The sequence below is a fragment of the Amphiura filiformis genome, chromosome 2 (genome assembly GCF_039555335.1).
Source record: "Amphiura filiformis chromosome 2, Afil_fr2py, whole genome shotgun sequence".
NCBI classification, from domain to species: domain Eukaryota; kingdom Metazoa; phylum Echinodermata; class Ophiuroidea; order Amphilepidida; family Amphiuridae; genus Amphiura; species Amphiura filiformis.
Genome location: NC_092629.1, coordinates 84,107,089 through 84,120,161, shown reverse-complemented (window position 1 = coordinate 84,120,161; position 13,073 = coordinate 84,107,089). Strand labels below are relative to the sequence as shown.

At 34.8% G+C, this 13,073-nt stretch overlaps 1 protein-coding gene across 1 annotated transcript in view; it reads right to left on the bottom strand.

The window, feature by feature from the left end:
• The window catches only part of LOC140144117 (uncharacterized), a 48,186-nt gene extending 39,276 nt beyond the window's left edge, over positions 1–8,910 (bottom strand). Inside the window, exon 1 of the mRNA XM_072165955.1 lies at positions 7,472–8,910. Within this exon, the coding sequence (XP_072022056.1) occupies positions 7,472–8,910 (1,439 nt within the window). The remainder of the gene's footprint in view (positions 1–7,471) is intronic.
• Positions 8,911–13,073: the final 4,163 nt, after the last annotated feature.

Here is a 13,073-nt window from a genome sequence, read left to right as displayed (position 1 = left end):
ATATTTATTTCCATATTTGATATTTTTTTTGTATTCATACATGAGGCATTCCATTTGATAAACAAAAGCAGTATTATTTTTGTTAATTTATTTGAACCAAAGTGAAATGCTGGTCAAGTTTGGATAGGATCTTTTGACATCATAAATTGTTTGGTTTATGACATAAACTTATTGATCTTGTTGACCAAGCAGATATTCTTGCAGCTCAGAAACGTGTGCTTTCACATGCCAAATTGTGCCTTTTATAGAAACTATTTTTTGTATTCTGGACATATCTTTTATACTTTTATATTACAACAAACTGCCTCAGTATTCATTCCTGCCAAAGATTAGTGTGTTTATTCCAAACACTCAGTACTTGCCGCCTAGTATCTAGGACTTGTGTTTATTTATTTAGATGATTGGTATTGGTAAGTGTATGTTATTATGTGTTTTATGTCTTTTCTTGATTACATGTACATGCTTAAAACATGATACTGAGACTTCTATTTTTTAAAGTGGCAATGCTCTTCTTCCATGGTCAGTGTTAATAATGATATAAGCTGTGTGATTAGTAACGATTTTCGCTGTGTGATGCGTTACATAACAATTGGAAGAAAACTTGTCAGGTGATCTGTGTGATAGACCTGAACTTGATAATAATCGTAATAGAAAACTGTGTGTGATGATTAATTGATGATGACGAGAGTATTGGAAGAAAACTTGTCAGGTGATCTAGCTGTGTGCAGGCCTGAGCTTGATAACATTAAATGATTATAGAGAACTGTGTGATTATTAATTGATGATGACGAGTATATATCATGGGTTGATATAAGCTATGGGATCTGTGTGTGTTGGTTTGTTAACCTGTGTGGTTAATTTGAAAGAATGATGATCCTGGATGTGAACATAGGCCTATTATGAATTCAATATCAAAACTGTGCAAGCGAGCGGAGTTTGTGTTTGTCACAATAAACTCAAAAGGATGTTGAATTAGTATAGGCCTGCAAAATTGCCATGTATTGTTGTGCAGCTGGTACAGAAGTCTCAGTTTAGTCATGTTTATTTAAAATTTATCATGTTGTCATTTTTTGCAAGTTGCGATTCATATTTTTCTCTGTGCTTTATTTCCACAGAGGTTTCGGTATTATTGGATTGATCGTTATTTATTGGCATTCTCAGGGGTATTCTGTAGGCACACAGTCTAGTATTATATTGCGATATTATTGATTGTGAAGAGTTTGTTGTGAGGAAGAAAAGGGAGTAAATAAAGCTACCAATTGAAATAGAAAAAAATACATGTGTGAAACGTGTTGTTATCTCTATAAGGTTTGTGTCAAAGTCCACACGGTGTGTTCTGCCACACCAACGAACCCGTGGTGGTGATAAAACTAAACCAGTAGCCCTACCAGTCTCCGGTCCCGCCACACTATCATGAAATGATGGCTGTGAAAAACCTTTACAGAGAATTTACTGGTGTCGACGGGAGTACCTCGAAGGTATGAGTCATCATCTTCAGTCACTAACAAACAAGAAGGACACGTTCAAATGATGAAGAATTTCATTGAAAAGAGAGGGTCACACAGAGTGCCCCACAGAGCTCCACAACTTCGTCACCAAGCAGGTGATGACATCAGAAATCAGAAACGATGTACTAAATGCGTCTGAAAAGGGGAAGAACAAATACCAGGCTTTCCACAGTGAAAGAATAATCAAGAAATCTGTAAAACTGAGAGACACTATTCACAGAGGGAACCTCAAAACAATGGCCTCAATCATAGAATAACCCAAGAGAACTGTTCAGAAAGTCATTGCTGTTTGGTGGTGACGGTTTAATGACCAAACCAGAAAAGAGCCAACTTGTTCGGGAATTAGAGGAAACCCTCAAGCCTGAAGACTATTTCTACCGGCATAAAGATGATTCAGCCTTCCTGATTGATGTCATGGCAGCAATCCGCAGAGTGCCTCTATCAGGACTTACAAGTTTCTTTGATCTGCTCTCAAAGTTTGCAGAAACAACCTCTCTGTATCATCACCATGGCAGATGTGATTATATCTTTGACATTTACGATGACGACCCATCGGTGAAAGATACAGAGCGGTTGAGGAGGTGGTACTGAGCTCAATTGAGCTATCTACACCATTATTCCAAAGGACATGTCAACGATCTGGCCGTCAAGCCAAAATAAACTGCTGCTGGAAACACTAGTGCATAAAGAGCCAACTGTTCTTAGCCAGCTATGCATTGACAGTGGCAAATGGAAGTGCATAAAGATCCATAATGGAACAGAATATAACATGCAGCACATGCAGGCCAGCACTGTGTGAGGTTCACTATACTATTTAAATGCAAATTATGTGTTCGTTTAGTCATTCAATCATTATAGTTTGATCAGCTCGTAATCGGCAGGTCTTATAACATCGTGGATTATTATCTTTTTATTTCGAGAATTGTTTTGTGACATCTCGCTAAAAACATTATTGATTGAAGTCCTATACCATTTTCTTCTTTCTTTAACACCCGGCTTTAACACAGAAAATATAGACCAGACATGTCAACTATGTCACTATGTGGAACTACTGTTCCCGCCGATTACGAGCTGATCAAACTATAAGTGCATTTTCTTGTGTGATAAACGATGACGATATGATCTGCCATACATCAACCAATCATTTAAAGAAACACAAAAACACATCTGTAAAGCGGAATTAAGGTAATATGGCATCTTTAGCACGTTACATTTCACACTTCTTTTAATTATTTTTAGTCTAAAATTATCTTAATATATTAATATATTATATCAAAGTTATCTCAATAACTTCTATCGCTTTTTGTCATCACGAATCATTTCTTGTAGTTTGAAAATTTTACATGTAGAGTTTGCGAAATGCAGTTAAAGGTAGACGAGGTATTGTTGTAAGAAGCAGGCAAAAAAAAAAGATTTTCATTATCTAAATCAATATATCATTGAAAAACAACACTTTGATATTTTTCAAAAGTTCATTCTACAAATCATATACTTTAAAATCTTGCTTGATTTGTTGTTGTTAATGATTTATGTACGTTTTACAAAAGTGTTGTTGTTTCAGTCCTCTTTATAACATAACTCAAAAACCACAGGACCTACAAAAGTATATTGTGATATTTGAATTCTTCCACACACTCGCTATGAAATAATGCAATTTTGCCAAAGCTCACTACCATTCGCAAGATGCTGTGAGCTACCAAATCGCAACAATTCAAAATAGTTGCTAACTTACCCGTCTAGAATACTATGTATTCAAAAAATAATGTACAAGGAATGAACAATGACTGAAGTTGACGCTTATATAAGTCGAAGTAAATTGCAGACTCTAGAGTTCATTACAAATGGCTAAAACATGCTATTCATAGTTTTTCGTGATTAAATTACAAGGGGATGCATGATTATTTCTTGCATTACTGAGACTTAAAAAGGGTTTGGATTGAAATATTTATGTAACAACTATGTTGTTTTTTCTAGTTTCAAATATTGATATCTAACAATCACCACTTTCCCACAATTGTAACCCAATGTTTTTCCAAGCTGTCCCCAGAATTCCTTTACCGCGAAAGTGCATGAAAAAATGATAAAGTTTTAATGATAAAATTTGCTATATCAATGCTGAAATTCAAAGGGGATGTACCAAAAGGGGGATGCAACAGGGGCAAAATGTCCAAATCGTCCCACTAATGTGCTACTAAAATATCATTACTTGGACAAATGCGCGCGAAACGCGCGAAAAAATTGCAATTTCAATGCTAAAATTGAGGACAACATGTGCCCTAAAATCGTGCCAAAAGAAGATGCAAAGACCTTTTACAACTTTGGTTAATTTAGTCCCGGTATTTTGATCCAGTATACAAGTTTTATGATTTTTCAGGCATCACAGGAGCTGTCCTAGCGCTCAGATTATTTACGATTTACATTATAGAAAGGATGGAATTAAAACTCTTGTTTTTGAGATTCGTGTATTGCTTTTAGCCGTTATATTATTTTAAGTAAAACAACGAGGCGAAATTTACTTAAAATAATAATGTCGCCCGTGTTATATGAGACGACAGATGCGGCTAAAAACAATACTTATATTCTCATTCTTAAACACTTCAAATAAAAATATTAATTATCAGATACCAAATTTTATACCAAATTAAACCGTACGTTTTAAAATTTCCTACCCTGTAAATCCCTAACTGTAACATTTTTAAACACGTTAGGCGTGTAGCAAATTTTTATTATTATCTACATCTACCTTTTCAGAAAAGGCTTTCATATTTGGAAACCTATTCTCCTAACACGTAACAAATCCAAAATAAGATCAACACCGCACAGTGTCATCGCCCCGATATCTCCATGGCAGAAATCGCCATGGTAGGTTGAATCCACAGCCACGCATAGCCATTTTGTTCCGACCTCTGAGACGCATAATGAGCCGATCGGGACATGACTAAGGCTACTGACAACAGCCAGGTAATTGACCTCTCTGTGTGTGAGTAAGCTTGTATACGCCATTGCGGTCAATGGTCATCGACTTTTATACTGCCTCCACGGGTGTGAGTGTAGATAGCCTACGCGCTGTAGTCCATACAGGATCAACGCAATATAAAAATCAGAATTTTGGTCAGTTTTTGAGTTCAGGACGCACCATTTTTTCTCCATATTCAAGCTAATGACTATCATATCCTTTCAACACATATGTTCAAGTGCAAGGATTTAGATATGGCTTCTTTAGAACAAACAAAATACGGGAGATATTCATCATTTTCTACCCCGGTATCCAAAGATTGATCGTCTGAATATCAAATCGTGCATAGCACATTATCGATCGCGGGTAATTATTAGCCAGGCGATGTCGGTGTGCACCGGGGATCAACACCGTCTTGTTGGTTTACAAATTATCACACTTTGAATTTGTATCTGAACGCACCCTATAATATGTTTACGAATGAATAGAACAACATAACTATATCCAGTAAGAACGCGGCACATAGACAAAATCTGGCATCAAAATGAAGGCGGGATTAAGCTACGTCCGCACTATCGTGTGAGTGAGACTGTTGAATTCGGAACCATGGTCAAACTCTAGTATTTTCATCAGGCGATAACAGTTTACACTGGCAATTGAAAAAATGAAAAAAAAGAAAAAAAAAAAAAGAAAAAAAACAGCTAGTCTCCAGATGAAGGTTAAATAAGTGACCCAAAATTTGAGGTACGTCTTGTAGGTTTAAATAATTAATTATGAAGTCTACCCAACACACTAGTAAACAAACAAACAATTAACAAAAGACTAAAATCAAAACAAACAAACACAAAACAACTGACAAAAATGTGAATGTTGTTTATTGCGCCAAAAAGTAAAATCAACAGTGCATATGTTATGGCTACACACATGACAAAAATCACTTCAACTACTAATTTTGCTGATAATTAATTGAATACATAAATACAAAAGCCACCCAAGTCCATGGGAAGTGATTTTGAGAGAAAAACCTGTGTATCATTTTAATTTCTTCAGTTAGATTTACCTGGTCAATATAGTAAGTTTAACGTACAAATGAGTGGATTAACCTGTATTAGGTATGACGATTAGCATTTCAGGGACTTCGTGGGGTTCATTTTAAATTTTGGACTTGGGTGGTTTTTTGAATCATATACAAAGACAACAATGTTAGAATGAGATTACTACTAGTAAGATAATACAAAATAAAGCACACAGGTATGTATAATGTTGATAAGCATTCTGCCATGTAATATAAACCACACACTTTCCTTTATTAAACTCTTTTTTTTTCAAAAGTCACTCTCTAGCAATGAATGTGTTACAAGTGGACTTTTATACATACTTGATTTCAAACAATGTGTTACAAGACTCAAATCATGGAGTTGGGTGATTCTTTCATACATGCTATTTTTCACATGCTTAATAGACACAGAGGATGAATTTGAGTTGTTCTTTCATACATATGACAGGCCTATGTATAGCAACAATTTCCCATGCTTAACTCAATTTGGCCAAAGTATGGACTTGGGTGGCTTTTGTATTCATATATTCAATTAATTATGAGTTGAATATCATAGAACGAAGATATGATGTCATCTATACATGGAAAGTAATTATGTGGGCTAATCATAAAGAGATTTCTTGACATATTCTAACAATACATAATCAAAATCCAACTGTAATTCAAAGCAGAAAATCCTTAATTACAAGGTAGCTATTTATAATTCATTTGATAACCCTTTGTATACAACCCACGCTGTTTTATATAATCCGATATTACCGAGTTTTTTTGTAGCACATATCAGCCATACGTGGGTATATAGTAAACACAATCGCATTAGTGCAAGAAGGTCGCACCTGCAATAGCTGCCAGATGTCATATGTGTACAATACATAATATTTATGGGAACAAATTTTTGCAAAATATTTTGCCAACACTTAAGGGGTGGGGTATGAACGTTTGGACAGTATTTATTGTGGGACATTAGAGCACATCAATTGCATTCTGAATTCGAAGAATGTCCTTCTGATATCAAATAATTTTGATTTGTTTTTGAAATTCGCAATGTAATACACATATTATGGCAAATGATTAAAAATTGATATTTTTGATATTTAACAGTACTCGAAGTAAACTTTATAAATCTGATGATTTATATTTGTAAGTGGGATGAAAAGCCAACGATCGATTGAAAATTTTGACCTTTCGTATCGAAGATAACCCGATATTTAAAAGGTCAGTAAAATGTTTTGTGTTTTATGAGATGCCACTACTGCTGCTGCTGCTGCTGCTGATGATGATAATGATTGGAATGATGGAGATAAAGAAACAGGATAATAAGAAAGAAGAAAGATGACGGAGCAAGAGGAAAGAGGAAGTGGTAAAGACAAAAGGAAACGAATGAGGAGATGGAGAAAGAGAACGACGCAGAAAGAAAGATCTTCAAGGACAAAAGCAACAATAACAGCAAAAACATGAAATGTAAACAGCTACCTTTGACTTTATTTATAAATACGTATTTATAAATACGCACGTGACCCATTGGCACGACAAATCAAAACCAGCAAGCGTGACCATATTCTCATGCCATTGAGGATAGGAACTCTATAGATAAATATCAAGTATCAACTGAATAGCAAATTTATTACATATGGGAGAATTCCAAATTTGCAATATGTTATCCAAACCAACATTTTGAAATTATTTGCCGAATGAAAAAAAATAAAATGGAAAAGTTTATAATATAATCACAAAGTTGAACAAAATAGACAATTTTGCTGCACAGACTCGCGTTGTTTACCGCCTTTGCATTCAAATTTACAGGAAGACAACCCACTATGTAGAAAGTCACTTCGAGACTTACTGTCTGCAAGCTGTTATAGCAGCGCGGAGGTGGTCACGTGCGTATTTTTTGAATACGTACTAAGTATTTATAAATATATTCGATGCATACTGGTAAATATGGCTTACCTGTATAGTCGGTTTAAGAGATGGACCACTTGGATTGGGGTACTTCGTGATGATATATCGGTAAACCCTTCAATATCACTGAAGTATACTGTCACGGAGTCAAATAAATGGGCCTTTACAGCCTTCCCTGACTGTAATTGCTTTGCTACCCTCTTTGGTATCATCTGATACAACAATCTTAAAGTTGTCCTCTTTTCTTGAGCTAGTTCTGTTTTCTTCTCACCAAGATCTTTAGCGTAATATCCAACTGAAGATAATAATTTGTGTGAGTTCAAAGCTTGGAATATGCTTAAGACGAGGCAACAAATTAATGTTAACGCGCCTACTAAACTATACAGCGCGATCTGTTGATTTGAATATTGAATTATACCGCTCACATATTCGGTTAGTTGTTCACTAATATTATCACGTACGGATGATAAGATAGTAATTAGCACGGTACTGTTACTGAACCAATTTAACGATCTGGCTTCTATTTCGAGATTGTCGTAGCCTGCGCATGTGTCAATATTGGCGCCAATTTCAAATCGCATGCTGTCAACATCGCTTAGTACATTCCCTGCCAAGTATACCAGTTCATTATATTGTGCCTCTATGTCACCATCGTAGCTAAATGATTGTTGCAACATCATGTCTCCCTGAGTTTTAACAGTCTTGAACCACTGCACTATATCATCTGTCAACCTACACTGCACATAGAACACACTTCCCAAAGCCCTTTCAATCCCATAGAAATCTGTCGCTAACAGAAGGCTTGATTTTGCAACAATCTGGTACCACACGCGAGATGTTAATTTTCGAGATTCAACAATATTAACTTCAATCAATTCAACATTGATGCTGGTATAAAACTTGATGTTAGTGTCGAAAGTTGTCCCTGGAGCGCGACGATCAACTTTTAGTCTATGGGTCCACACTTCCTCGTGTAAAGCTGCCTTACTCGTAAACGACCCTATCGACGAGACGTTTAGGTTAAGCGGCCAAAAATTAATGGCGCCAAAAGCGTCGTCAGTTTTTCTTCGTGCATTTTGTAACTCAGCAAAGACGTTTTGTTGTGATTTGTTGGAGCTCAAATATGCCGCGCTTAAACCCCTCTCAACCTGCAACGAGACTACTAAATTACCAAATCTATCGTTTGCTATTGCGACGCTTTCTAATAACTTAGCACTTCGATACATCTGGGCCATTTGTTGTAACAACACACCACACATTACTATCAACGCTAGTAATGGTATTGCCTGGTAGCTTAACATCTTAAGAAACTGGCGGGAAGACCGAGTCTGTAAGACTCCTTCTATGAGGATTTTCATCTTGCGTTTTTCTTGGGTATCTGCACCGAGAGATGAAGCCACACTTAAGGTATCTGGCGTTGGTGCTGGTGTCGCGTCGTTCACGTTATCCTTTGCCAAGCTTGGGGCGTAAGGTTTAACACGCTCCATGATAACTAGAGTGTCTCTCCTTTGTAACGAACAAAGCAGGTCTGCAGCTCTACAAAATCAGAGTAACTATCTATGCAATGAGATACAAACAACTATGACTAATTCATATGTTCTTGAAGTAATTAGTTAATATCATTAGCGTTGACGTACATCTGCAATTAGGCCAACTTAATTTCATTTGCCCTGATGAATGTTGATATTCATTATAGACTATTTTGTCGCCTAATATGGCTTCTAAATCTAATACTATAATTATAGTAATTAATAGTCATTATGGACCGAAAAGTAATAATTATAGGATGTTTATAGTCGTAATATCCTTTTCAGCCCGGTTGTTGAGGATGAAGTTACTGGAGGTCGTTTTGCAACGTCAACTGACAAAAGTAACCCAGAGTAGTTCAGCAACTTGTAAAAGTTTCCATTGGTCTTTGCGAAACTCCGTCGCCAAATTACACAGCAGAGGAAACAGGTCTGAAGATAAGACACTTCGCATAAGAAAACAAACAAGACGTTGAGGAAGACGCCGAGTGATACCACTATGATTTTTAATGAAGACCTTAAGCGCAATAAAACAGTATTAGAAGATATTCAAAAAAGAACAATGCCAATAAGGACTGGTTTTACCACATTATTGCCAAAGGTTAAGTTACGACAGAAAGTAGAAGCTGCTTCGCCTTTTAACAAGCGACAAGCACAGATGACGTTAACGGTGAACACACTTGAGGTATCCATTCAAAATAAGACAAATCTTGCATTACCAAAACGTGTATGTCGATGATATCTTTGTAAATCACACAAAACATTTTACTGCTACGCTATTTTTGATTCTTTATTTCATTATTGACCTTCTCTTCTTTTCTTCTAACGATAATCCAACTATTCTATGAATCCAAAGACAAATCCCAGTTGATAACATCGTACTATCGATATCATAATCCACGATGAATATAATTGTTTCAGATGAATAATATCTCATTTTGATGGCATTACTCTTGTGATTGATGGCTTCTTTTGAGTGCATAATCCATGTATTATTCCATGTATTCCCTTACATATATCTCTTAACATAATGGACACAAATCCTCTAATTCCCAAATGGATTTGAGCACAAAAGCCGCGTGATATGCATCTAGACACCGTACATCCATATTCGTATATACTAATCTTTTGTTGTGTGACATTGTTATCATTGATGGCTTTAATTCTCTCCGACACTGATAAATTACCAACACAACCGCCCTCTTTGCATTTTGTTAGGGTTTCAATGCAATAACGCGGGCATAAGCCCGTATATAGCAACAGCTAGGGGTTGCTATCATTTGCCCAAAGAAAGGTTGATATTGTAATGATAGAATAGACAACTACACAAAGAAAGGTTGATATTGTAATTATAGAATAGACAACTACACAAAGAAAGGTTGATATTGTAATTATAGAATAGATAACTACACAAAGAAAGGTAGATATTGTAATAATAGAATAGACAACTACACAAAGGAAAGTTGATATTGTAATTATAGAATAGACAACTACACAAGGAAAGGATGATATTATAATTATAGAATAGACAACTACACAAAGAAAGGTTGATATTATAATTATAGAATAGACAACTACACAAAGAAAGGTTGATATTATAATGATAGAATAGACAACTACACAAAGAAAGGTTGATATTGTAATGATAGAATAGACAACTACACAAAGAAAGGTTGATATTGTAATTATAGAATAGACAACTACACAAGGAAAGGTTGATATTATAATTATAGAATAGACAACTACACAAAGAAAGGTTGATATTATAATTATAGAATAGACAACTACACAAAGAAAGGTTGATATTGTAATGATAGAATAGACAACTACACAAAGAAAGGTTGATATTGTAATGATAGAATAGACAACTACACAAAGAAAGGTTGATATTGTAATTATAGAATAGACAACTACACAAGGAAAGATTTTCTACGTGTAATCTTTTCATGGGACACCTTGTACTTTATTTTGAACGACTACTATAATAATGCTACTATAAAAATGATAGAATAGGCAACTAAACAAAGAAAGGTTGATATTGTAATGATAGAATAGACAACTACACAAGGAAAAGTTGATATTGTAATAATAGAATAGACAACTACACAAAGAAAGGTTGATATTGTAATGATAGAATAGACAACTACACAAAGAAAGGTTGATATTGTAATAATAGAATAGACAACTACACAAAGAAAGGTTGATATTATAATGATAGAATAGACAACTACACAAAGAAAGGTTGATATTGTAATGATAGAATAGACAACTACACAAAGAAAGGTTGATATTGTAATGATAGAATAGACAACTACACAAAGAAAGGTTGATATTGTAATGATAGAATAGACAACTACACAAGGAAAGATTGATATTGTAATTGTAGAAAAGACAACTACACAAAGAAAGGTTGATATTATAATTATAGAATAGACAACTACACAAAGAAAGGTTGATATTGTAATAACAGAATCGACAACTACGCAAAGAAAGGTTTATATTGTAATTATAGAATAGACAACTACACAAGGAAAGGTTGTTATTGTAATTGTAGAATAGACTACTACACAAAGAAAGGTTGATATTATAATAACAGAATCGACAACTACACAAAGAAAGGTTGATATTGTAATTGAATACAAAAGCCACCTAAGTCCATGCGAAGTTATTTTGAGAGAAAAACCCGTGTATCATTTTAATTCCTTCAGTTAGATTTACCTGGTCAATATGGTAAGTTTTACGTGCAAATGAGTGGATTAACCTGTATTAGGTATGACGATTAGCATTTCAGGGACTTCGTGGGGTTCATTTTAAATTTTGGACTTAGGTGGTTTTTGAATCATATACAAAGACAACAATGTTAGAATGAGATTACCACTAGTAAGATAATACAAAATAAAGCACACAGGTATGTATAATGTTGATAAGCATTCTGCCATGTAATATAAACCACACACTTTCCTTTATTAAACCCATTTTTTGTTCAAAAGTCATTCTCTAGCAATGAATGTGTTACAAGTGGACTTTTATACAGACTGGATTTCAATCAATGTGTTACAAGACTCAAATCATGGAATTGGGTGATTCTTTCATACATGCTATTTTTCACATGCCCAATAGACACAGAGAATGAATTTGAGTTGTTCTTTCATGCATATGACAGGCCTATGTATAGCAACAATTTCCCATGCTTAACTCAATTTGGCCAAAGTATGGACTTAGGTGGCTTTTGTATTCATATATTCAATTGTAGAATAGACAACTACACAAAGAAAGGTTCATATTGTAATTATAGAATAGACAATTACACAAAGAAAGGTTGATATTATAATTATAGAATAGGCAACTACAGAAGGAAAGGTTGATATTGTAATTATAGAATAGACAATTACACAAGTAAAGGTTGATATTGTAATTATAGAATAGACATCTACACAAAGAAAGGTTGATATTATAATTGTAGAATAGACAACCACAATCCAAAAAACTGTGTCGAATTTTTATAGTAGCATTATTATAGTAGTCGTTCAAAATAAAGTACAATGTGTCCCATAAAAAGATTACACGTAGAAAATGGCCCACATTTTGTGATGGCTCAACATTACAATGTAATTTTGTCAGATATTATTTATCCATCATCCTTCTTGTAATTTAGTATCTTCTAAGTTTCAACTCTGTATCTTAAAAGCAACTTATCTTATGAGCGTGAGATGGCGGAAGTTTATTTGTAGATTATATTTCCTAAGGTTATCATCATCCAGAATTGCCGCGAATTAAGTTTGTGATTTTACTTGTTTATATATTACGAAATCTCCTGTGAGCCGTTACGGTGTCTGTATTGTTGTGCTGTTGTATCATGACGCGTGTTAGTGCTGTCACTATGGTAACTCGCGACGCGTACGAGATACGCGTACAATATCTAAAAATATTGTATTGCATCCGGGTATTTTGCAAATATTGTACAATATACAGTTTTATTGTATCGCTCAAAAGCCTGATATAAATAATGATAAGTTATATTGAATTCATTAGCGTTGAACAATTATTGTAGGTAGCTAGACATGAGTGTAGCTAGCTTGACATGAGTATAGCTTGCAAAAACACACGGTTGTGAAAGCTTTTAA